This window comes from Nyctereutes procyonoides, unplaced genomic scaffold, assembly GCF_905146905.1.
Source record: "Nyctereutes procyonoides isolate TBG_1078 unplaced genomic scaffold, NYPRO_anot_genome, whole genome shotgun sequence".
Taxonomy (NCBI): domain Eukaryota; kingdom Metazoa; phylum Chordata; class Mammalia; order Carnivora; family Canidae; genus Nyctereutes; species Nyctereutes procyonoides.
The window spans coordinates 23,687,185-23,710,005 of NW_026575052.1; the positions used below are offsets into that span (position 1 = coordinate 23,687,185).

The 22,821-nt window shown below is 38.4% G+C and overlaps 1 protein-coding gene across 2 annotated transcripts in view; it reads left to right on the forward strand.

Annotated features, from left to right (window-relative positions):
• The window catches only part of FTO (FTO alpha-ketoglutarate dependent dioxygenase), a 379,547-nt gene that overhangs the window by 157,745 nt on the left and 198,981 nt on the right, over positions 1-22,821 (forward strand). For both annotated transcript variants that reach the window (XM_055332216.1, XM_055332217.1), the window contains exons 5-7: positions 7,939-8,018; positions 14,496-14,639; positions 21,886-22,005. In XM_055332216.1, the coding sequence (XP_055188191.1) occupies positions 7,939-8,018; positions 14,496-14,639; positions 21,886-22,005 (344 nt within the window). The remainder of the gene's footprint in view (positions 1-7,938; positions 8,019-14,495; positions 14,640-21,885; positions 22,006-22,821) is intronic.

A 22,821-nucleotide genomic window follows, 5' to 3' on the forward strand; every position in this document is an offset into this window, starting at 1 on the left:
CTTTTCATTTATTGATAGCTCATTTCTTTTTAGTGCTGAATATTATTCTATTGTCTGAATGGGCCACAGTTTATCCACCTACTGACAGATATTTTGGTTGCTTCCAAGTTTTGGCAGTTGTTCATAAAGCTGCTCTAAACATCTGTTCACAGGTTTTTGTGTGGACCTAAGTTTTCATTTCATTTGGATGAATATCAAGGAGGGCAGATGCTGAATCTTATGGTGAGAATATGTTTAGTTTGTAAGAAACTACAGAACTGGGCAGTCTCAGTGGCTCAGCGGTTTAGCGCCGCCTTCAGCTAAGGGCATGATCCTGGAGTCCTGGGATCGAGTCCCACGTTGGGCTTCTTGCATGGAGTCTGCTTCTTCCTCTGCCTGTGTCTCTGTCTCTCTCTCTCTTTGTCTCTCATGAATAAATAAGTAAAATCTTAAAAAAAAAAAACAGAAAAAACCCCTACAGAACAAATAGCCTTCCAAAACAACTATATCATTTTGTATTCCCATCAGGAACGAATGCATGTTCTATTGTTACGTTATTTGTGTTAGCATTTGGTGTTACCAGTTATCAGTGGATTTTGGCCCTTCTAATAGGTGCTTAGTAGTGTCTTTTAATTTGCAATTCCATGACAAATGGTTGTTATAATTTGCAGTTCCATGACAAATGATAATGAGCATCTTTTCATGTGCGTATTTGCAATCTGTATATTGGTCAGGTGTCTGTTCAGGTCTTTTGCCCATTTCTTCAGTAAAGTTGTTTGTTTCTTGTTGAGTTTCAAGTGTTCTTTATATTTTGAACTGCAGCCCTTTATTGAGCATGTCTTTTGCAAGTATTTTATCCCAGTTTGTAGCTTGTCTTCTTATTTTCATGACAGTGACTTTAACAGAACAGTTTTTAACTTTTATGAAGTGCAGTTTACCAATTACTTCTTTCCTGGGGTGTGCCTTTGGTGTTTTATCCAAAGACTCATCATCAGCCCAAAATCATCTAGATTTCCACTTCTGTTATTTTCTAGTTTTAGACATTTTATATTTAGACCTGTGATCCATTTTGAGTTAATTTTTGTGAAAAGTGTAAAGTTTGGGTCTAGATTCTTAGAGTCTTTTTTTTTTTTTAACATGTGGCTATCCAGTTGTTCCAACACCATTTATTGGAGAGATTATCCTTGCTATTGTATTATTGCCTTTGCTCCTTTGTCAAAGATCAGTTGACCATATTTATGTGGCTCTTTTTCTGGATTCTCTTTTCTTCTGTTCCATTGATCTCTTTGCCCATTCTTTTGCCAATAAGACATTGTCTTGATTACTCTAGTTTTATAGTAATTTTTGAAGTTGGGTAAGTTCAACTTTGTTCTTCTTCAATATTGTGTTGGCTATTTTGGGTTTTTGCCTCTCTATAGAAACTGTAGAATCAGTTTGTCAAATCCACAAAATAACTTATTGGGATTTTGATTGGGATTGCATTGAATCTATAGATCAAGTTGGGAAAAACTGACATATTGACAATATTGAATCTTTCCATGAACATGAAATATCTCTCCATTGTTTAGTTCTTTGATTTCATTAGGGTTTTTGGTTTTCCTTTTCTTTCTTTTTTCTTTATTTTTTAGTAGAGAGAAGGAAGACAAGGAGAGAGAGAATCTTTCAAGTAGGATCCAGTCTCCCACTATGGAGGCTGACTTGGAGCTTTCTCAAAACCCTGAGATTGTAACCTGAGCCAAAATCAAGAGTTGGATGCTTAACCAACTGAACCTCCCAGGCACTCCTTTGGTTTTCTTTATGTAGATCCTTGTACATATTTTGTTAGAATTTATATCTAAGTATTTTATTATGGGGGATGCTAATATAATTGGTAATAAATTTTTACTTTCAAATTCCACTTACTCATTAGGAAACTGATTGACTTTTGTATATTAAGCTTATATCCTACTGCCATGCTAAAATTGCTTATTAATTCCAGGAGAGTTTTTTGTTGTTGATTCTTTTGGATTTCCTACAGAGACAAGTCATATCATCTGTGAAGAAGCAGTTTTATTTCTTCCTTCTCAATCTGTATACCTTTTTTTTTTTTTTTGTCTGATTTCATTAAACACTTGCGGTGTGCTATTGAAAAGGAATGATAAGAAGAGACATTCTAGGGATCCCTGGGTGGCTCAGTAGTTTAGCGCCTGCCTTCGGCCCAGGGCGTGATCCTGGAGTCCCAGGATCGAGTCCCACATCAGGCTGCCTGCATGGAGCCTGCTTCTCTGCCTGTGTCTCTGCCTCTCTCTCTCTCTCTCTCTCTCTCTCTCTCTCTCTGTCTCTCATGAATAAATAAATAAAATCTTTAAAAAAAAAAGAGAGAGAGAGAGAAAAAAAAGAAACTTTCTGGCCCTGTTCCCTATCTTAGTGAGAAATCAAGTTTAAATATGATGTTAGCTGTAGATTTTTTTATAGATGATCTCTGTAACATTGAACAAATTACTCTCTAGTCCTAGTTTACTAAGAGTTTTTATTATGGATTTGTGTTGGATTTTGTCAGATTTTTTTTCTGCATCTATTGATATGATCATGTGATTTTTCTTCTTTATCCTGTTGATGTGCTGGGTTATATTTATTGATTTTCAAATATTGAGCCAGCCTTGCATACCTGGATAAATTTCACTTGATAGTTCCATATAAGTCTATAAGATGTATATAAAATATATATTATTGGTTTCTATTTTCTGGTATTTTGTTGAGGATTTTTGCATTCATGTTCTTGAGAGATACTAGTTTGCAGTTTTCTTCTGATATCTTTGTCTGGTTTTGGTATTAGTGTATTTTTGGTCTCATAGAGTGAATTAGGATGTCTTCCTTCTTTTTTCTTGTGGAAGAAGTGGTAAAGAATAGATATAATTTTCTCCTTAAATGGTTGGTAGAATTTACCAGTGATCCCATATGGGCTTGATGCTTTCTGTTTAAGAAGGTAATTTATTTTGACTCAGTTTCTTCAGTACACATAGGCCTATTCAGATGATCTATTTCTTATGTGAGTTTTGGCAGATTGAATCTTTCAAAGAATTGATTCATTTCATCTGTATTTTTGAATTTGTAGACAGAGAGCTGTTCATAATTTTACTTTATTTGCCTTTTAATATCCATAAGATCTGCACTGATGTTCCCTTTTGTATTTCTGGTATTAGTAATTTGTATTTTTCCTTTTTTTCTTAGCCTGGACAGAGGCTTATTGATTTTATTGATCTTTTCAAAGAACCAGCTTTGTTTCATTGACTTTCTCTGTTGATTTTCTGTTTTTGATTTCATTGATTTCTGTTCTAGTTTTTTTTTAATTTAGATTTAATTTGCTCTCCTTTTTCTAGTTTTCTAAGATTGAAGCTTATATTACAGAATTTAGATCTTTTATTTTGTAATATATGCATTCAGCATGTTAAATTTTTCCCTTTGAAGTGCTTTTGCTGCAGCTCACAAATTTTGATGTTGTATTTTTATTTTCATTTACTTGAAAATACTTTAAAATTTCTCTTGAGATTTCTCCTTTTTTTTATTTTAAAAAAAGATTTTATTTATTTATTCATGAGAGACACAGAGAGAGATGTAGAGGCATAGGCAGAGAGAGAAGCAGGCTCTATGCAAGAAGTCTGATGTGGGACTTGATCCCGGGAATCCAGGATCATGCCCTGAGCCAAAGTCAGATGCTCAACCACTGAGCCACCCAGGGGTCCCGAGATTTCTTCTTTTACTATGTTATTTAGAAGTTGTTTAATCTTTTAAGTATTTTAAGATTTTCTAGCTGTCTTTCTGTTAACTGATTTCTGATTTAATTCCTGTATGGTCTGAGAGCAGACATTGTATGATTTCTAATCCTTTAAATTTGGGTTGTTTTTTATGTTTGTTTGTTTTGTTTTTTATTTTGTTCTGGTCCCAGAATGTGGTCTATCTTGGTAAATGTTCCATATGAGCTTGAGAAGAATATGTATTTCGCTCTTTTTGGATGAAGTAGTCTACAAATGTCAGTTATATCCAATTGATTGATGGTATTCTTGAGTTCAGCTGCGTCCTTATTGATTCTCTACTTAATGGATCTGTCCTTTTCTGATAGGAGATGTTGAAGTTTCCAACTATAATAGTGGATTTGTCTGTTTCTCCTTGCTGTTTTTATTTTTTTAAGATTTTATTTATTTATTCATGAAAGACATACACACACACACAGAGAGAGAGAGAGGGAGAGAGAGAGGCAAAGACATAGGCAGAGGGAGAAGCAGGCTCCATGCAGGAAGCCTGATGTGGGACTCGATCCCAGAACTCCAGGATCATGGCCTGGGCCAAAGGCAGATGCTCAACCGCTGAGCCACACAGGCATCCTTCTCCTTGCTGTTGTATTATATTTGCTTCATATAATTCAGCTCTCTTACAAGGCACGTACACATCAGAATTGCTATATCTTCATGAAGGATTGACTCCTTTATCACTTTGTAATGCCCTTTTTATCCTTGATAATTTGTTTTGAAGTCTGCTCTGACTGAAATTCATATAGGTATTCCAGCTTTGTTTTGATTAGTGTTAGCATAGAATATCTTTCTCCCCTGCTTTATTTTTAATTTATATGTGATCTTATACTAAGTGAATTTCTGTAGACAACATATAAATAATTGGGTTTTGGCTTTTTATCCACTCTGCCAATCTCTGTCTTTTAATTGATATATTTACTCCTCTGACATTGAAAGTGGCTATTGATATAATTGGTTTAATAGCTACCTTATTTGTTAATATTTTCTATTTGTTGCTCTTATTCTTTGTTCTGATCTTTTTCTTTGGCCATCATTTCTTCAGATAATTTTTTTTCAGGTAATTTTTTTCTGTCATTCTTCATTCTCCCTCCTCCTCCTCCTCCTCTTCCTCCTCCTCCTCTTCTTCTTTCTTCTTTCTTCTTCCTTCTTCTTCTTCTTCTTCCTTATTTAATTAATTAATTAATTAATTAATTTAGGGGCACCTGGATGACTCAGTTAAATGTCTGCCTTTAGCTCAGGTCATGGTTTCAGGGTCCTGGGATTGAGCCCTGCATCAGACTCCCTGCTCAGTGGGGAGTCAGCTTCTCCCTCTTCCTCCACTCCTCCCCCTGCTCGTGCTCTTTCTCTGCCTCTCTCAACTAAATAAAAATCTTAAAAAAAATTATTTATTTGAGAGAGAGCACATGCACACAGGAGCAAGAGAGAGACACAAAGGGAGAGGAGAGAGAAAATCCAAGCAGACTCCACGGTGAACACAGAGCCTGATGCAGGGTGACCTCTGGGATCATGACTTGAGCTGAAACCAAGAGTCAGATGCTTAACTGGCTGAGCCACCCAGGTGCCCTGTGTCATTCTCCTCTTCTGAGAATCAAATTATATTTATGTTAAACTGATCAGTAGTATCTCATAGGTCATTGATGCCCTTTCATTTATCTTAGTCTTTTTTTCTCTGTGTGCTTTATTTTTTGGTAGTTTTTATTTCTGTGTATTCTAATTCACTGATTTTTTTTGCTGCAATGTCTAAAGTGCTGTTTATCTCATTCAGTGTAATTTTTAAATTTCAGATATTACATTTTTCATCCTTAGAAGCCTCATTTTATTTACTTATATATATGAAAGATGTGTATATGTGAAAAAGAGAATGATATATATACATCTTATATATACATATGTGTCATGTATCATATATGTCACATCTTTCATTGCTGTTACTATTTTTCTTATAATATTTTATTTTTAAAAATATTTATTTATTTATTTTAGAGAGAGAGAGAGAGCATGAGCAGGGGAAGGGTCAGAAGGAGAGGGAGAGAAGCAGACTTCCTACTGAGTGCAGAGCCTGATGTGGGGCTCAACCCTATGATCATAGTCTGTGCCGAAACTAAGAGTCAGATGCTTAATTGACTGAGCCATCCAGGTAGTCCTGTGAGATTTTATTTTTAAGTAATCTTTATATCCAACATGGAGCTCAAACTTATTACCCTGAGACCATGAGTCATAAGCTCTACCAACCAAGCCAGCCAGGTGGTACCCCTCTTCTCTGTTACTTCTTGAGTGGATGCTAGATATTGTGAATTTTTTTTTGTTAGGTATCTGATTTTGTTAAATTCTTTTAAATAGTGTTAGACTTTGCTCTAATGACTAGGTAAAGTATTTGGAATAACTTGGATACTTTTGAGGCTTGCTTTTAAGCTATTAAGTGGATCTAGGGCAGCCTTTGATGAACTAATTTGGCTCTACTGTTAAGTTGTTGCTTTCCCAAGGACTCCAACCCATTATCTCATAGTAGGTGCCATTCTAGCTGCTGAGAACACAAAATATCCTCAGCCTTACATGAGGTCTGAGATTTTTCAGCCTATCATTTGCTGGTGCTTGTTTTCTTGCTCTTGGGAAGCTTTCATTCACAAGTGGACAGGCCAGTGCTCAGCTACAGATTTGAAGGAACTCTGCTGCAGATATTTACTTGTTTTCTCTTTGTACAGGTTCTCCTGTTCCAGTATTCTGTCTTACAAATCCTTGTTGCCTGGCTTTCCTAAACTCTAGTCTCTGTCTTCACAACTCAACAAGAGGGAAAACTGAAAACTCTGGTTTCTCTCTGACTGCCCCTTTCCATTCTGGCTTTGAATCTGTTCTAGGTAGTAAGCTAGGGCAATCTTAGGTCTCACCTATTTTGTTTGTCTTTGGGATTGTATCTTGCTCTGTTTTCCAGTGTCAGAAACATTTATTTCCTATTTTTGGTCCTTTTTTAAAAAAATGTATTTATTCATGAGAGACATAGAGAGAGAGGCAGAGACACAGGCAGAGGGAAAAGGAGGTTGCCTGTGGGGAACCTGATGTGGGACTCAATCCTGGATCCTGGGATCACGCCCTGAGCCAAAGGCAGATGTCCAACTGCTGAGCCATCCAGGTGTCCCTATTTTTGGTCCATTTTTATAGTTGTTTAAAGTAGGAAGGCAAACCTTGTCACTGTTACTCCAGAATGTCCAGAAGCAGGAGACCTTCGGCTGACATTTTGCATTTCCAGTATTTTGTTTAAAAGTTAATTTTAATGACATGATGGTTTTCTACCTTTTGGTTTAAATCATTATGAGTGTTGGTACCTTGGTAAGAAGCCTCACTTGCCTATGTAGGAAATCACACACTGCTGGGGACCAGTACTGTTTCCTTCTCTTCTTTGTAATAGAGAAAGTGGTGTCCTAGGCAGAGGTGATAGAGATTTTGCCTGACATGTGGCATCATTTCTTAGAATACACAACAACTTGGCCATTGGTTTTTCTTCCACTGCGTGTGGTTTTAGGCTTATTCTTTAGCTGATGAATTCACCACCTACTCCATTCTTGGGTTGTGAATCCATAGGCTAGAATTCTTTTCTGAGAGCCAAAACTTTGCAACTGCTGAGTTGGTTGGTTTTTTGCCTGGAAAATTGTTAGGGTAAAGTTGATACTTTGATTGGGGAGAGAAAAAGGCAGATTTTCAGATGAAAGCTGTTCCACCCTAAATAGTATAAAAAGGTTTTGGCTTATTATCTAAAGGCATGGGTAGAATTTGATGTATCATGAGAAAGAGAAAGAAGTTCATAAAAAGTAAAACTTAGTGGTGAGTGGGGATCATAAGACTACACGTAAGTAGGATAACCATGTACTCTTCTGGCTAAAGACAATCCACGTTTACACCTGTTGTCCTGGAATAATTAACATCCCCTTTCACTCTTGGAAGTGTCATGGTTTTGATGTCTATACATATACTTTATTTATATATATACAAAGTCATCCCAGTTATAAAGAATGGTTTAAAGAATACAAAGTAGATGTTAATTCCTCAGTTATTGTTGTTCTTGAATGATGGATTTACTGTTTACTTTGTATTTTTGTTGAATAGTTTATAGTGACTAATAAATGTGTGTATGTGTGGTTTTATTTATTTTTTTTAATTTTTCGTATTTTTCCTACAGATGATCTCAATGCCACCCACCAACACTGTGTTTTGGCTGGTTTACCACCTCGGTTTAGTTCCACCCACCGAGTGGCAGAGGTAAGTGTAAATAAAAATGTGATTCAAACTTAATTGGATGTGACAGCAGTGGTTGAATGAGCAATTTTGCATAGAGTTTTGGAAGAGTATTTGATAGGAAAATTGCTTCCATCGAACTTGACTTTAGCCTTTATTTACTTGCTTTTTTAACTTTGAGTTGTGTTGGATACAGTTTTTAAGAGAATATTCATAGCATGGGATAAGTATATTTTGCTTCTTTGGGGTTATGTTTCTTGGAGAAGGTAAAATGCTATTGGCAGATATTGCTAGTTAGATTTTCTAAGGGGTTTATATCTGTCAAGGTCAAGGACAGGAGATGACCAGAAGCAGATGGGGGGGATTTGTGCGCTTGTGCATATGCTAGCTATGACCCGGCTCTGATGGTTGAGAATTTACATTTCTCTAAACTTTTTGGTCAGGCTTCTGATCATATGTGAATATAAATTAAGGAGAGAGTTACAGTGGTGCCAGGGAATTTCTGAGCTTCCCTGTTGTGTCCATAAACCAGACTTTATTGCTAAATTCTGCTACCACTTGCAGTGTGGCTGATGGTCAGCTGATTAGACCGGTTCAGAGTAGAAAGTTAAGAGGTGGGAAATACTTAACCGTTACCCTGGAGTACTGTGTGATTGGTTAAGGAGGGTTCCAGACAGCAGGGGGATAATCATGAAAAGGACTGCAGGTTGACCTTGAATCCAAACTTGTTATCTATGCTTTGCTTTGTAGATTGACTTTTCATTATACCACAGGGAGGACCGAGGTGGGAAGTTGAACAGAAGGGATAGTATAAAGTGGCAGGAAGCACAAGCACAAGACCTTCTCAGTCTGAGTCTATAAGGCAGTGGCATGTCTTTCGGGAATTAAATAGCTTTTCTCGTGGTCTGGTCATGTTGCTGTGGGGTAGAGAGGGCATGAGTGTCTACTAAATTAAGATGCCATCAAGCCCATGAACCACTCCTTTGTCCCCTTCCCCTTTTCTCCCTTGCCCCTTCTCTTCCATTTGCTCTTCTCCTTTTCTCCCTTGCCCTTCTCTTCCATTTGCTCATCTAAATACTTGAGTCCCTGTGACATGTTTAGCCGCATAACGGGCTTGAGAGAGAGAGCCGTCAACATCATCAATGTGACATCTGTGGACACTACCTTTGTTGAACCTTCCATTTTAACTGGGGAGCCAGGTACCAAACAAACACACAGATAATGATAAAAGAGACCTGGGAGTAAGTTCTGTTAGTTGAGAAGGAAGGAGTATAAGAATGAATGAATGCATGAATGGACAAACAAATGATTGAATGAACTCTTCATTGGATGCTTTCCCTGTACTGGGCTCTTGGCTGATTCTCAAGCCTGGGTGATTTGGGGATGTCACTGCCATTAGTAGAAATGACCGTTTAAGACATTAGGGGAAGACAGTAGTTCATTCAATTTTAAACAGGCTGAGTTAGAGCTCCCCCATGGAGCGGTCCAGCAGATAAATGCAAACAAGGAACAAAAATTCTCCTCCTTCACCTCCTGCAGTAGACATGCCTATACAGAAGCCACCAAAAGGGGCCCTCCAGAGGACAGTTTGAACGTATCCCTGTGGTCTGGTTTCCTTTTTTCCAGGTGGACCAATTTTATTAGAGTAGCAGTGCTTTCAACATATGCTGAGGTTCAGCATTTTCTGCTTAAGTCACAGCTGTATTTGTGTCTTCTAAGTTTTAGGCAACATCATGGGCACTAATTAACTTTTATATAAAGAAGCAGGTATATGTAGTGATGCTGTTGAGAGAAAAACATTATCTCAAATCTCTGTCTTTTACAGGCTTTGTACCCAAGTTCAGGCTACTAATTAGACACCTCTACTATGAATGATGTGACCATCTTGCTTTCTGTATTATAGATCAGGGTCAGCACACTATGCCCCATGGACTAGCCAACTGTTTTTATAAATAAAATTTTAATTGAAACACAGCCACACGCATTTGAGTCCATATAGTTTATGGCTGCTTTGGAGTTAACAATGGCAAAGCTGAATAGTTGGAACAAGACCTTGGCCAGCAAGCCTGTAAGACTTACTATCTGGTCTTTTAAAAAAAAATGGACTAACTCTGTTTTATGTGATCTTATGTATACAGGCTTTAATAATCAACCAAAAGTAAAAAAAAATTTTTTTTGAAACATCACCATTTTAATGTAACTTTTTATTTCTGTGAAAAGTAAAAAATGATAATGTTCAGTGTCAGTAAAGTTACAGTGCAACAGATACCTTCATATACTTCTAGAAGTTTTTCTAATTGATATACTTTTTGGAAAGCTATATGGGGATATGTATAAAGTACCATAAAAATATCTTTGATCTCATAACACTGTTTGGAAACCAAACCTAGGAAATAATTAAAAAGGAGTACACACACACTCACACATGTATAAAGATGTTTGCTTAGAGTGATTAAGAGTAGCAAAAAGTAAAAAAAAAAAAAAAAGAGTTGTGAAAAGTTAAACAGAACTTTATTGCCTCTAGAGTATACGACTAGTAAATTAATATCGCCCCAGTGAGCAACCACTGAAAATACTTATTTTGAATACTTAACACACAGAGAAAAACAGAATATACACTGATGTGTACATTCTGATTACAGCTGTGTAGACAAAGAATCATGTACATGTACAGTACAATCATGTACATGTACAATAAAAACAAAAAAAAGGTAAGGTGGCAGGATTATGGTTTTTTCTATAAATTTTTATTTCATGTTAAATCATTGTTGTAATAAAAGAGGGAAAAAATTTTTTTCTAACATGAAGGTTACATTATTATTTCCATCCAGAGAGGAGATAGGAAAAATCTATGATTTGAGGGCAGTGGGCAGTGTTGTAGTCCTCACTTATTTTTACTAGAAGTCCTCACTTTTATTTTATGAATGTTTTCTCCTTCATCCAGAATTAACATGGCATGTCTTATCTGTGCCACACAAAATGATTTGTTATTTTCTGTCTCTTCAAAATACCTTAGCAACATATTGTCTTAAGGAAGTGATGTTCTGAATTTCATATTAGTTAAATCAGAGAAGAAATCTATTTAGTTTTTTTATTACATGTGACTAGATTATATCTGATGGCTCTTGACCTTTATTGGATTTTTTTTCTTTCTTGTTGGAACAGAAGAAATCTGTTCTCCTGAATATCTTTTATTAACTTAAATTTTATGTATAATTATATTTTGAATAGGTAGCCACTCAAATGCTTCAAAATGAAAAAAGTACCCAAGAAATAGATAGTTTAATATCTATTTCTTCTAAAGCCAACCAGCTCCTCTTTCCTACTAGCAACCAGTGTTATCAGCTTCTTGTTATCCTTTCTGTGATACTTAGTACATATACAAGCAAATATTTGTTCAATTAAAAACATTTTTTGTACAAGTAGTAGTCTACATACTATTCTGCACTTTTGTTTTAGTAAGGCTTGGTAATAACTACTTAGTAGTAAGTAATTCATACCTTGGAGTAGGCAGTGATTTTTTTTTAAGATATGACACCAAAAGCACAAACAACCAAAGAAAAAATAGATAATTTGGACTTTACCAAAGTGAAAAACCGTTATGCTTTAGGGGCTCCTGGTGCAGTTGGTTGGGTGTCCAACTCTTGGTTTCAGCTCAGGTCATGATCTCAGGGTTGTAAGATTGAGTCTTGTGTTGGGCCATGTGCTCAGCGTGGAATCTGCTGGAGATTCTCTCTCTCCATCTCCCCACCCCACAATGCTCTCTCTCTCTCTTTCTCTCTCTAAAATAAATAAATAGGGGCACCTCAGTGGGACAGTCAGTTAAGTGTCGAACTCCTGGTTTTAGTTTAGGTTGTGATTTCAGGGTTGTGAAATCAAGCCCCGCTTGGGCTTCATGCTCAGCAATGAGTCTGCTTAAGACTCTCTCTGCCCCTCCCCCTGTTCTCTCTTTCTCTGTCTCTAATAGGTAAATAAATCTTTTAAAAAAATGAATCTAAAAAAAAAAAACTATTAGGTTTCAAAATGTTCCATCAAGAAAGTGGAAAGAGAAGTTAGAGAATGTGAGAAAGTATTTTCCCTTCACTTATGTCACAAGGTACTTGTGTGTTTAGAGTATATCAATAACTCTTACAAACTAATAATTAAAAAGATAAATAATCCAGTTTTTTAAATGATAAAAGATCTGAATAGACATGTCTGCAAAGAAGGTGTACAAGTGGCCAATAAGCACACAAAAAGATGTTTGAACATCATTAGTCATCAGGGAGATGCAAATCAAAATCACAGTGAGTTACCACTTCACATCCATTAGAGTAGCTACAGTCAAAATCACAGTAACAAGTATTCGTGAAGATCTGCAGAAATTGGAACCCTCATGCACTGCTGGAGGGAATATAAAATGGTTCAGCCACTTTGGAAAAGAGTCTGATCCTTCCTAAGAATTCTACATAGCATTACTTCATAACTCAGCAGTGCCGTACCTGAGAGAAATGAAAACTTGTACATGAATATTCTTAGCAGCCTGACTCATATTAGGCAAAAGGTGGGAACAAGCCAAAGGTTCATCATATAATGAGTGTAAAACCAAAAGTGGTATATCCATACAATCACATATTACTTAGAGATAAAAGGGAGGGAATTGTCGATACAGGCTTACAACATGGATGAACCTTGAACTACCATGCTCAGTGAAAGAAGCCAGCCATAAAAGATCACCTGTTGTATGATTTTATTTATACGAAAGGTCAAGCATAGCCAGACCAGTGGTCACAGAGAGTAGATTCGTAGTTGTCTGGAGCTGGGAAGCTTGGCGGAAAGAGGCAGGTGACTGCTAAGGGGTACAGTTTGTTTTGGGGAGGTGACAAAAATGTTCTAAAATTAATTGTGGCGATTGTTGCATAACTCTGTGAATATACTAAAAACAAAGAATTTCATGTTTCCAGTGTGTGACTTCTCTGACATGTGAATTATGTCTCAATAAAGTTGTTACCCGCCCCTGCCAAAAAAACAGGCTTCGTTATAGGTTCTGTACAAGAGATAAAACTCTGTACGCCCAGAAAGAAAAGCATCCCCATCCCCTTACTTTTGGCTGCAAGTGCGGCTACACTGTAGTTTATTTAACGAGCCTGCTATTAATGGGGAATTTAGGTTGTTTCCAGTCTTTTGTAATAAATGGCATTGTGATTAGTAACCTCTTACTTGGGTCACTCCATACCTGGGAAAGTAAAGGTGTGAGTAGAGCATGTTTATAGATACAACGTCATTTTAAGAGCGGTTGTAGGAGTGGTTCTGGGACAAAAGTGAGTGGTGATTCAGCTCCACTTTTTGTTTTTTTCTTTGTAGCAGCTTGGAGCTGTTGGGCTCCCAGCACTCTTAGATCTTTATATTAAAATACATATTAGTCAGGCTTCTGTTTTTGGCACCATAACTTTATTTTTCTCAGGCTTATCCATGACACACTGTGTAAAATGGCAGTAACCATACAAATAATTTTTGTACCAGGGCATTAGCCTTCAAGGTTATTTCTAAGGGATCTGCTTAAGTTATAAATATTAAAATAAAAATACTTTGGGGATACATTTTCCTCATTGGGCCTAAAGGATATATTTATAGCCTGCTTTTTATCATTCTAGGAAATCATGTTGCCATTAAAACCAACGGATGCACACTTCCATCTGCATCCTTTTCTTCTCTGACATATAGCATTCAAAGGAGGAGTTGTCCATTTGACCTCTGTTTTGCTCCCACAGACAAAGAGAGGGATGAACTAGTTATCTGTGCCCTTGCCAATACAAAGGTATTAAGTTAGGCCTTTGAAGATGCCTTGAGGGCATGAACTACATAGCCTTCATTATTTGAAGAACCTATCCTGCCAAAGACTGCAACTACTTGGTGTATGGTTTTTGCAGAAAAGGAAAATGAGTTCTTTGCTTGGTGTTTATAACTTCAAATTTTTTCCCTGCCATTACTGTTCTGTTTTGTAGGCTGTTGAACCAATCAGTCTGGTTACCTTTCTTTCCCATTGTTAGGTTCAGGGCACTTATAATAAAGTCAGTGTCTTTGACTTCCTGGCTAATTATTTATTCATCCAAAAACTACCTTACTAAGTTTCTTTTACATTTAGGACTTGGTTCTAGATGCTGTGGTATATGTAGAAAAATATATATAATAAAATGTATGTGTGTGTGTCTGTATGTATGTATATATGTACATTTATGTCTGCATATATGTACATGGCTTTAGCTTCAGGGAGCCTACTGTTTAGGGATATAAGGCCCACATAAGAAAATCAGCAGAAGAGTGGCCCAGGTGAGGCCAAGCTGGCAACACAGAGCCCAGTGAGTAGGCCACTCTAGTAATTCTTAAGTTTGAATATGCACTGAGCTGTGGGGGCAACAGATGAATGTATGGAAAAGGGGCAAATGTGAACATCCTTGGGAAGTAATGTATGATGAACTTGGATTTTGCTTATAATCTCGGTTGCTGGTTCTGTTTCTGCAGTGCTCGACCGGAACCTTGGATTATATTTTACAGCGCTGCCAGCTGGCTCTGCAGAATGTCCGTGATGAGGCAGACAATGGTGATGTTTCTTTGAAATCCTTTGAGCCTGTAGTTCTGAAACAAGGAGAAGAAATCCACAATGAGGTGAGACTTTCAAGAACTGGGAAGCTATGTGCAAGCTAACAAGTTGATCTGCCATAATTTTATATGAGTATGAGCCCTGAAATTCCTCAGTGAGGGACAAAGAGCAGTTTAATTACTTAGAAGAACAGCAGTAGTTGGAGTATCAGCATTTTTGTCCCAGTTCTGCAAGCCTCTCTTTCCACAGGGCAATGCAAAGTGGGCCTATAATGTGGGTACATGGAGGGATTGTGTTATAGGAGAGGAACCTTAGCAAAGGGAAGCTGAATCTTTTATAATAGGTAGTAGGTGATCCTGATCTTTGCTCCAAACAAGATACGGTCTTTATCCTTCAAGTCTGTTAGCATCCTTGCCCTTTTTTCTGGAGGGCAAACTATATCTTCCAGGGTTGTTCACCCTATCAAACATTCTTGCAATAGGAGGCTGAGATAGAGGGAAGTTAGTGCCTTGTTCACAAGACCTGCAGAAACACAGGACTCATGAAGAGTAGTCTTCCTGCAAAGACAAATGGGAGTCATAGGTGGACCATAAGAGCAAGCATCAGTGCCTTGCTTTTTATTTGCAAAGTGAGGTGAAGTTCTGCAGTGTGTCAGAACAGCAGGTCTGGATCCCACCAGCCAGTGTTTCACAAGCTTTGCTATTCTCAGTAACACCCTTTCCACTTTTGCTTTATCTTTGGATTGTACATGTTGTCTATTTAATACATTTAAAAACTGAGCTCATTTTTTTAAAATGTATTTATTATTTGAGAGAGAGAGAGAGAGAGAGAGAGAGAGAGAGAGAGTGGGTGGGGAGAGAGAATCCCAAGTGTATTGTCTACTGAGCGCAGAGACCAACACAGGGCTGGATCCTAAGACCCTGAGGTCATGACCTGAGCCAAACCAAGAGTCAGATGCTTAGCCAACTGAGCCATCCAGGCACCCCATAATTCAGCTTATTTTTTATGTAAATAAATTTCTTTGAAAAGGAAGCTTTGTATTACCAATTCAAGTAAAAGCCATTATCACTAGCCAAAAGAATAAGGAACCAGAAAAATCTCGCCAGTGAAAACAGCAGTGTTACCACCTTCCTGCAGATGCTCTTGCTGGGAGGAGGCTCTGAGCCTGAGGTTTCCATTATCCATGGGAGAAAAAGGGAAATTCACATACAACTCCATACATTTTCTAACAGTCATTGAATTTTATACTTAAAATGGATGAATTTTATTGTAAATTATATCTCAAAACAAAAAAATATTAAAAGAAAAAAGTTATTCAGGTGAGAGAGAACCATTGAAGACTGTCAACAATCTGCGACTTTCTCTTTGCTAGAACTGGAAGGATTGATGGAGAATTTAGAATATAAACATGTTCTCTTTCGTCCTTTCAACAAGTAATGACTGGCTGTGTGCCTGGTACTCTTCTGTGTGCTTTAGGATATACTGGTAAGTAAAACAGTTGTTCTAGTACAGGAAGATGACAAATAATAAATTTAATGCCTCTGTTCATCAGGTTGTGTGTTAGCTAGAGAGAATTGGAAAACGTTCCCACTGACAAGATGTGCCATGAGCAGGGGCTTGAAGGAGATGAGGAGTGAGCTATATGGATATCTGGGGAGTACGAATTTGGGCAGAAGGAGAAGCCACTGCAAAATCTGTGGGAGAATACTTGATGTTTCCAGAGTAGGTGAGGAACTATCTAGTTGGAATGGCATAAGTGGGGCTGTGAGTGACAGGACATGGGTCACAGAGGTGGTATTGGGGACCTGAGAGCAGCAGATCGGATCAGTCCTTGGAGGTCCCTGTAAGGACAACCACTTTCCAGTTGACTCAGAGGGAAATGGGGAGCCATTGAGGAGTTTGGAGCAGAAGAGAAATGGCGCTTCCACAAATGTCATATAATGTCTTCAAATAGATAATTAGATGGGGATCCCTGAGTGGCTCAGTGGTTTAGTGCCTGCCTTCAGCGCGTGGCATGATCCTGGAGTCCCGGGATCAGGTCCCATGTCGGGCTCCCTGCATGGAGCCTGCTTCTCCCTCTGCCTGTGTCTCTGCCTCTCTGTGTCTCTCATGAATAAGTAAATAAAATCTTAAAAAAAAAAAAAACCAAAGAGATATTTAGGATCTTATGAACTGTGCCACACTTAATGAAACATTGCCATAATCTGCAGAACCAAAGGCAAAGAAATTCTTCCTTTTGAGGAAATAATAATCACTTCTGATGCTCATAAGCTGCACTCAGGACTGACTTTCTTCCCTTCCTTGTGCCTGATAAGTATACCATTTTCTCTCCTCCCTGTCCTTACTAGAGACATTGCTGATAGCTAGATCTTCAAGAAAGATAAGCGTTTATGGGTCTAGTGACCTTATTGAATTAGGCTTGGGAGCAAAGTGATGTCTTTTTCCATATTTGTAGTAAAGAAATTCTAATCTGGAAATGTAGTCTTCTCAATAGACCTTGTAATGTTAGGATTTGGGCTAGCAGAATGGGTGCTCTCTGAAATACCCTTGTGGGCTATTTTTGCCTCCCTCGTCCTTCTGGTCTTCTTCTGTGACTGACATGTTTTGTTATCATTCACGAGTGGGGGAAATCTGTAAAATCACCATGTTTATCTAACAATAGAATATTGTCATCTAAACCCATTAGCTTCGGGAAGTGGCTGGCTGCTTTTGACATTGTATACGTTAGCCAGGTGGGATAGAGATGTGTCAGAAACTTTAGCCCCTTTAGACCGGTCTAGGGGTTGAAGGGATAGAGAGAGATCTGGAATCTAAATAGCGTGTGTGCTCATCGTGTCCATTACCCCAGTCTTTGATTCCTCAAGGCCATCCCCTGAGAGAATGAATTCCATATGTCAAGGCATATTGTCAGATACTATTCTTTCGCCATACACGGTGGCCTGGGTTGGAGCGCTGGCATGCTCACTTTCTACCATGTCCCATTGTTAAACAATAGCACACATGTCCATAATAGTTCCCTTGGGTTCCTTATTGTTTGCTTTCTCCTCTTTCTTAAAAGCCATGTGCCTTTGCTGCACCAATTATGGGACGAAGCCTTTGGTTTTATGTACTGCAAGCTTTCAGGCTATGTGGGTGTAGATGTGGCTTGTTTTCCTTAGATGGTTTCTAACTAAAAGAACTTTGGGAATTTTGGGGAATAGAACTGAGTACCTTCAGCAGATATTTTTTCCTAACAAGATGCTTACGATTTTTGTCCAGTTGGAAGCAGAATCTTCTTGCATGTTTTTAAATATTCTGTTTCCCTTTTTAAAACTAGCTTTGGTCTGGCTAGACCTGCATCTTTTAGAGCTACTCTAAAAGGGCCTTCGGGTGTGGCTCTTGGTACATTGGACATCAGCATCTCTCCCTGGTCTAACATCTTGCTCAGTGAAATAACTTATTCCAGTTACTACAGTGAGACATTAACCCCTGTGGGCATGTGCACACTTCTCATGAAGGAATGTGTGAGCTGAGCTGGGACCAAACTGAGAGCCCAAACTAACTTGGCAGAAGAAAAGTAGCTGTCAGTTGTTTACCTGTGAGAAAAGTAGCTGTCAGTTGTTTACCTGTGGCTGGAGATGATTTACAATATATGGTGATGTAGTAGCTCATAAATATGATTTGGAACTTTGCTACTGAATGCCTAAGGTAGGTGGGTTTCTTCCCCTTCAGACTTCCAGACATTTTTAGGAGAACAATTTTCCTTGACTGATCTTTTAGACTGTTCCAGGCAAAAGTTAGTTATGAGGGTTATAAGAGATGGCTTTCCGAGTCACATTTATGAAACTGACACTGCTGTGGACATGTTTTCATATTTCTCTGATGATTCAGATGTCACTTCAAGAACCTGCAAGGCCTCTAGGTTGTCAGTAGGCCCTGGGTAAATAAACACCTGGGGGCACTGCTTACCTTTGTATTGCAGTTGCTTAAAAGATTGAATAGCAGTGAATTTCCTTTAAGGGCATGTTCAAAATCTGGGAGTCTGGTTTAGAAGCATCACAAACTCCTAGGGCACCTCAAGAGAGTTCCTGTGTGTTGTCTCCCTGATGCTCGCATCTTGGGAGATCCGCATCACCTGTGGAGCGTTCTTGGCCTGAAGTCAGCCATTCCCTTCCTGATGGCTTGTCTCTGATTTCTGCTCCAATAGTTATGAGCTTCCTGGGGGAATAGTACCCTGGAGAAGGGATGGAGACCCTACCCCTGTCACATTTAGGACTTTATTGGTCAGTTACCATGGTTGGTCTTTGATTTTCTTTTCTTTTCATTTTTAAATCCCTGAAGAAAATCAGGCTTCCATTCTATTCTGAATCCCGACCCCTCAGCTTTTGTGCAGCATCCGTCCTGCAACTTTTCCTTTCTATTTCCCACAGTTTAGGGAGGAAAAATAAAAACTTTTTTTGCTTATTTAGTTTTTTGTTTTTGGTTGTTTTTGTTTGTTTGTTTTTGTAACTTAAACTCTGAATCAAAGGGCTGAAACTATTTTTTTGCTTCCTTAATTAAGTTTAAGAAAGCAGCCAACGGCTTCTCTTGGCAGTGGGGGAAGTGGTGAGGGTGACATTTGCTTAAAATCCTGTAATGTTTCTTGCCCACAACACTGAAATGAAAAAGTCAGGTTATGGAGTTGAATAAAATGCATGCCAGTGGATTCGATGCCCAGAAAGATCATTATCTCCTGGGCACTACTTCAGCTCATAAAATAAACCTCTGCTGGGATTGAATCCTCAGTGTTGAACTTTACTGACGGGCCTCGGTGGAAGGGGGGTGGGCATGAATTGACAGGGATGTTAAAACTTTTCCTGCCATGAAAATTTTATCAGATTGTGAGATCCTAGGGAGGACAACAAATTCTAGGCCTCATGTCTTGCTGAGTTTGCTTCCTTAGTATCTAGCAAGTGCCCGGCCTATAGTAGGTTGTTCATTATTCACCTGCTAATGAACACCACAAACCTATGTGGTTATTAGGTAATTATCCTTATTTATTGGTGACATAGCTATTTAGTAGTGGGGCCCTTATTCTTCCTCATGGCACTGTCTGGTTCAAATGGTGGCTGGGCATCTGAGGAGGAGGATGAAGTCAGGATTTATTAAAACGGACAAGCTCTTTCTTTGCTTTCCTGTCTGATAGCAGAGTTTCCAGGTATGCCCCTCTCCTACCTTCTGAGTTCTCATTTACTGAAATCTAGACTCATGTATACCTTGATAGGTTGAATGAACTATTTACATAGGGTACTCAATTTTCTTTCCTGGGACACCATTGTGGCTGGTGCTTACATGTTTTATCTTCTGCAATGGAAATAACCAGGCCCAAGATAGGAAGACCTTGTAAAACCTTTTCAGCTCTCCCTGACATAGGGCATGATGCCATGGTGATCGGCTGTGCCTGTCACATGAACCAGTTTCACGAAAAATCTCTTAAAAACATCTTCTCTTGTAATAAATAAAGTTCAGCCTGTATCTTCAGAGAAGTTGAACTACACTTACATTCGCTCTCCCTTCAAAGTAGTCACATTTACTTCTGTTAAGAACTGTCTCTTAATACCACAGATAAGGTTCAGCAGCTATTGTCTTAATATTGTCTACATTCCTCATTTTTTTTTTTTGTTTAAACAGCTTTGACTGAAATCAGTTCTACATATCAAACAAACATTTAGTTAATGTAAACTAAAACCCTTTCATATGACTGGGTGTTCTCAGGCTAGTTATTTGAGCCATTTTCACCATTGTTAAGTCTTCACAAGTTGCTTTTGTTTGCCTCATGAAAGTTCAATATGGATAAACACAAAAATTCTTTGTGGTAACAGGTAAAGGTTATAATAGTTTGTCTGTGTAGGGAACCCGATTACCTCAGCAAAGTCAGGTGACCCAACATTAAGCTGTGAAAGCTCTACATTTCTTTAGAGGATAGAGGTAAAAAGACCTTGCAGGATGAATAGTGTTGTACTTTAACAGTAAAATTGGATTTTTTCAAATTGAAGATGAGTTTTAAGGATTTGGAAAGTGAACAAAAAACAGTTTCTTACCCTTCCAGAGCTTTTACCTCAGCCTATCCCTTACATACACTGGAATTATTTCAGTTGCACGGGACAGAAAACTCAGCCTGAATTGGCTTAAATAGGAAAGACTTTAGGAACAGCTTGATCAAGAGCCAGGTGGTGTCGGCAGCACCTGGTTTTTATCTTTTTATCTTGCAGTTGCTTCTTACTGTGTTGTCTCCATTTTCCCCATTCGGTAGCAGAATGGTTGTTGAATACTCTTCCTGAATCTTCTAGGTCCCCAGACTTACTGTGATTGAACGAACAGTGATTGCCCGCATACCCAATTCTGTGACTAGGGAAATGTGGTGGGCTGATTGGCTGACATTTGGATTGCACACTCTACCCCTGATACTAGGACTGGCACTCTCTCCTCAGACCTCATGGACTAGGGCCAGGGAAGGGGGTCAGTTACCAGATGAACAGTGGAATTTTGCTAGAATAGGAGGAATGCTAAAGGGACAAATGATAACCATAATAATTACCATGGTAGGTTCATAGGAAGGAAAAGCAATTATTAATGTCTTTGCTGTTTTTTCTACCTATTGTCACATGCCCTGAGTTGAAAAGTAACAATTTGAATGGCTGTAGCTTCTTATTATGTGTCCCCACAATTAACTGTATTGTTTTGTTCTAAGGACTGGGATTCTCACCAGCTCCTCCTGGCCTATGGTAAATTCTTTATTGATTTTAAATCTAAGAAACTTGAAATTGATTATCTCTTAATATGTGTTTCTGTGTTTTGCTCTAAATACTAGCCTTTAATAAAGATGTTTAATAAAAACCTATTTCGATTATATCTTCTCTATCATACATAGTGTAGGCTGCTATATACTTTAGCATCTCAGTATTTGTGTTTTGTTTATCTGTTCTGTAAAATTTATTTTTATTACTTAATTTTTCTTCAGTATCTGTTGATGAATATAGTTTCCTCATGTCTGACTAATAAATGTGTTGGAGGACCCCTCCCCAGCCCAAGCTGGGTTGTCTTGCTAAGAGGACCTCAGTTTTAAGATTATTCTTTTCTTGGCTTTGTAGAAGTGCTCCAGAGACTCCAGGTTATATTGGAAACTGGTTAGGCTGAGCTTTTCTCACCCCTTCTCCCCTTATAGCAGTGAAGTTACTGGAGGAGAATCGAGTGACAACATTATTGTCTTTGTCCCTCACAAAGGGCATTATTATTGTCTTTGTCCCTCACAAAAGGGCATTATGACAGCTGCCTTCTCCTTATGGTCCACAGGTTGAGTTCGAGTGGCTGAGACAGTATTGGTTTCAAGGCAATCGATACAGAAAATGCACTGATTGGTGGTGTCAACCCATGACTCAACTGGAAGGACTGTGGAAGAAGATGGAAGGTGTGGTAAGTACATGAGGTCTCTGGCCATATTTTCTGGGGTGCTGTGCTGTGTGACTCCTCTACTGCCTAATTCGCATACACAAATACATAATTCATTATTCAAAATTATTGAGTCAGGTAACACTTTGTAAGGAACGGCTCCGATTTTGTCAGTACAAGCTCAATTCAGAAGGGTGAGCATTTGGTCAGGTATTTTCAACAGACAAGACACCATGCTGGACACATACTAGGAAGCGATGAGGAGGGAAGAAGAGTGCAGCAATAAGAGTTAAAATTCATTTGCATTTTCAGATGCACCAAGCACTGGTCTAAGGATTTTCCCTGTATTGATTTCTAAAATTCATACAACACTCCTACAAGGTGTAGAAACTCTTATGAGTCTTAAGTTATAGATGTGAAAACTGAGACATTGAGAAATTAAGTGCCTCACCCAAGGTCACAGCGTAAGCAGCTGAGCAAGATCGAGACCCAGGCCTTCTGGCTCATGCTCTTAACCACTACATTCAGTTTAACAAGCAGAGAGACATGAATGTAGCCAGGTATTACATTAGTTAAAATGAAAGCCTGTGATAGAGATTTTTTTTTTAAAAAAAATCACAGTCCAGAGGAGGGAATATTAAATTTGGACCACTGGACCTGGACTGCTGTGGACCAGCAGATGTGGCTTTTGGGGACTTTGGATGGGGAGGTATGTATAGGGTCAGATAGGGCATTTGGAGAGAAACATCAGGCTCTAGGAAGTACACAAACAAGAGTGGAAGCGGGGAGGGACAGGGTGCTCAAAGCTAGGAGTCAGGGGATATAGTGGGAAGTATAGCT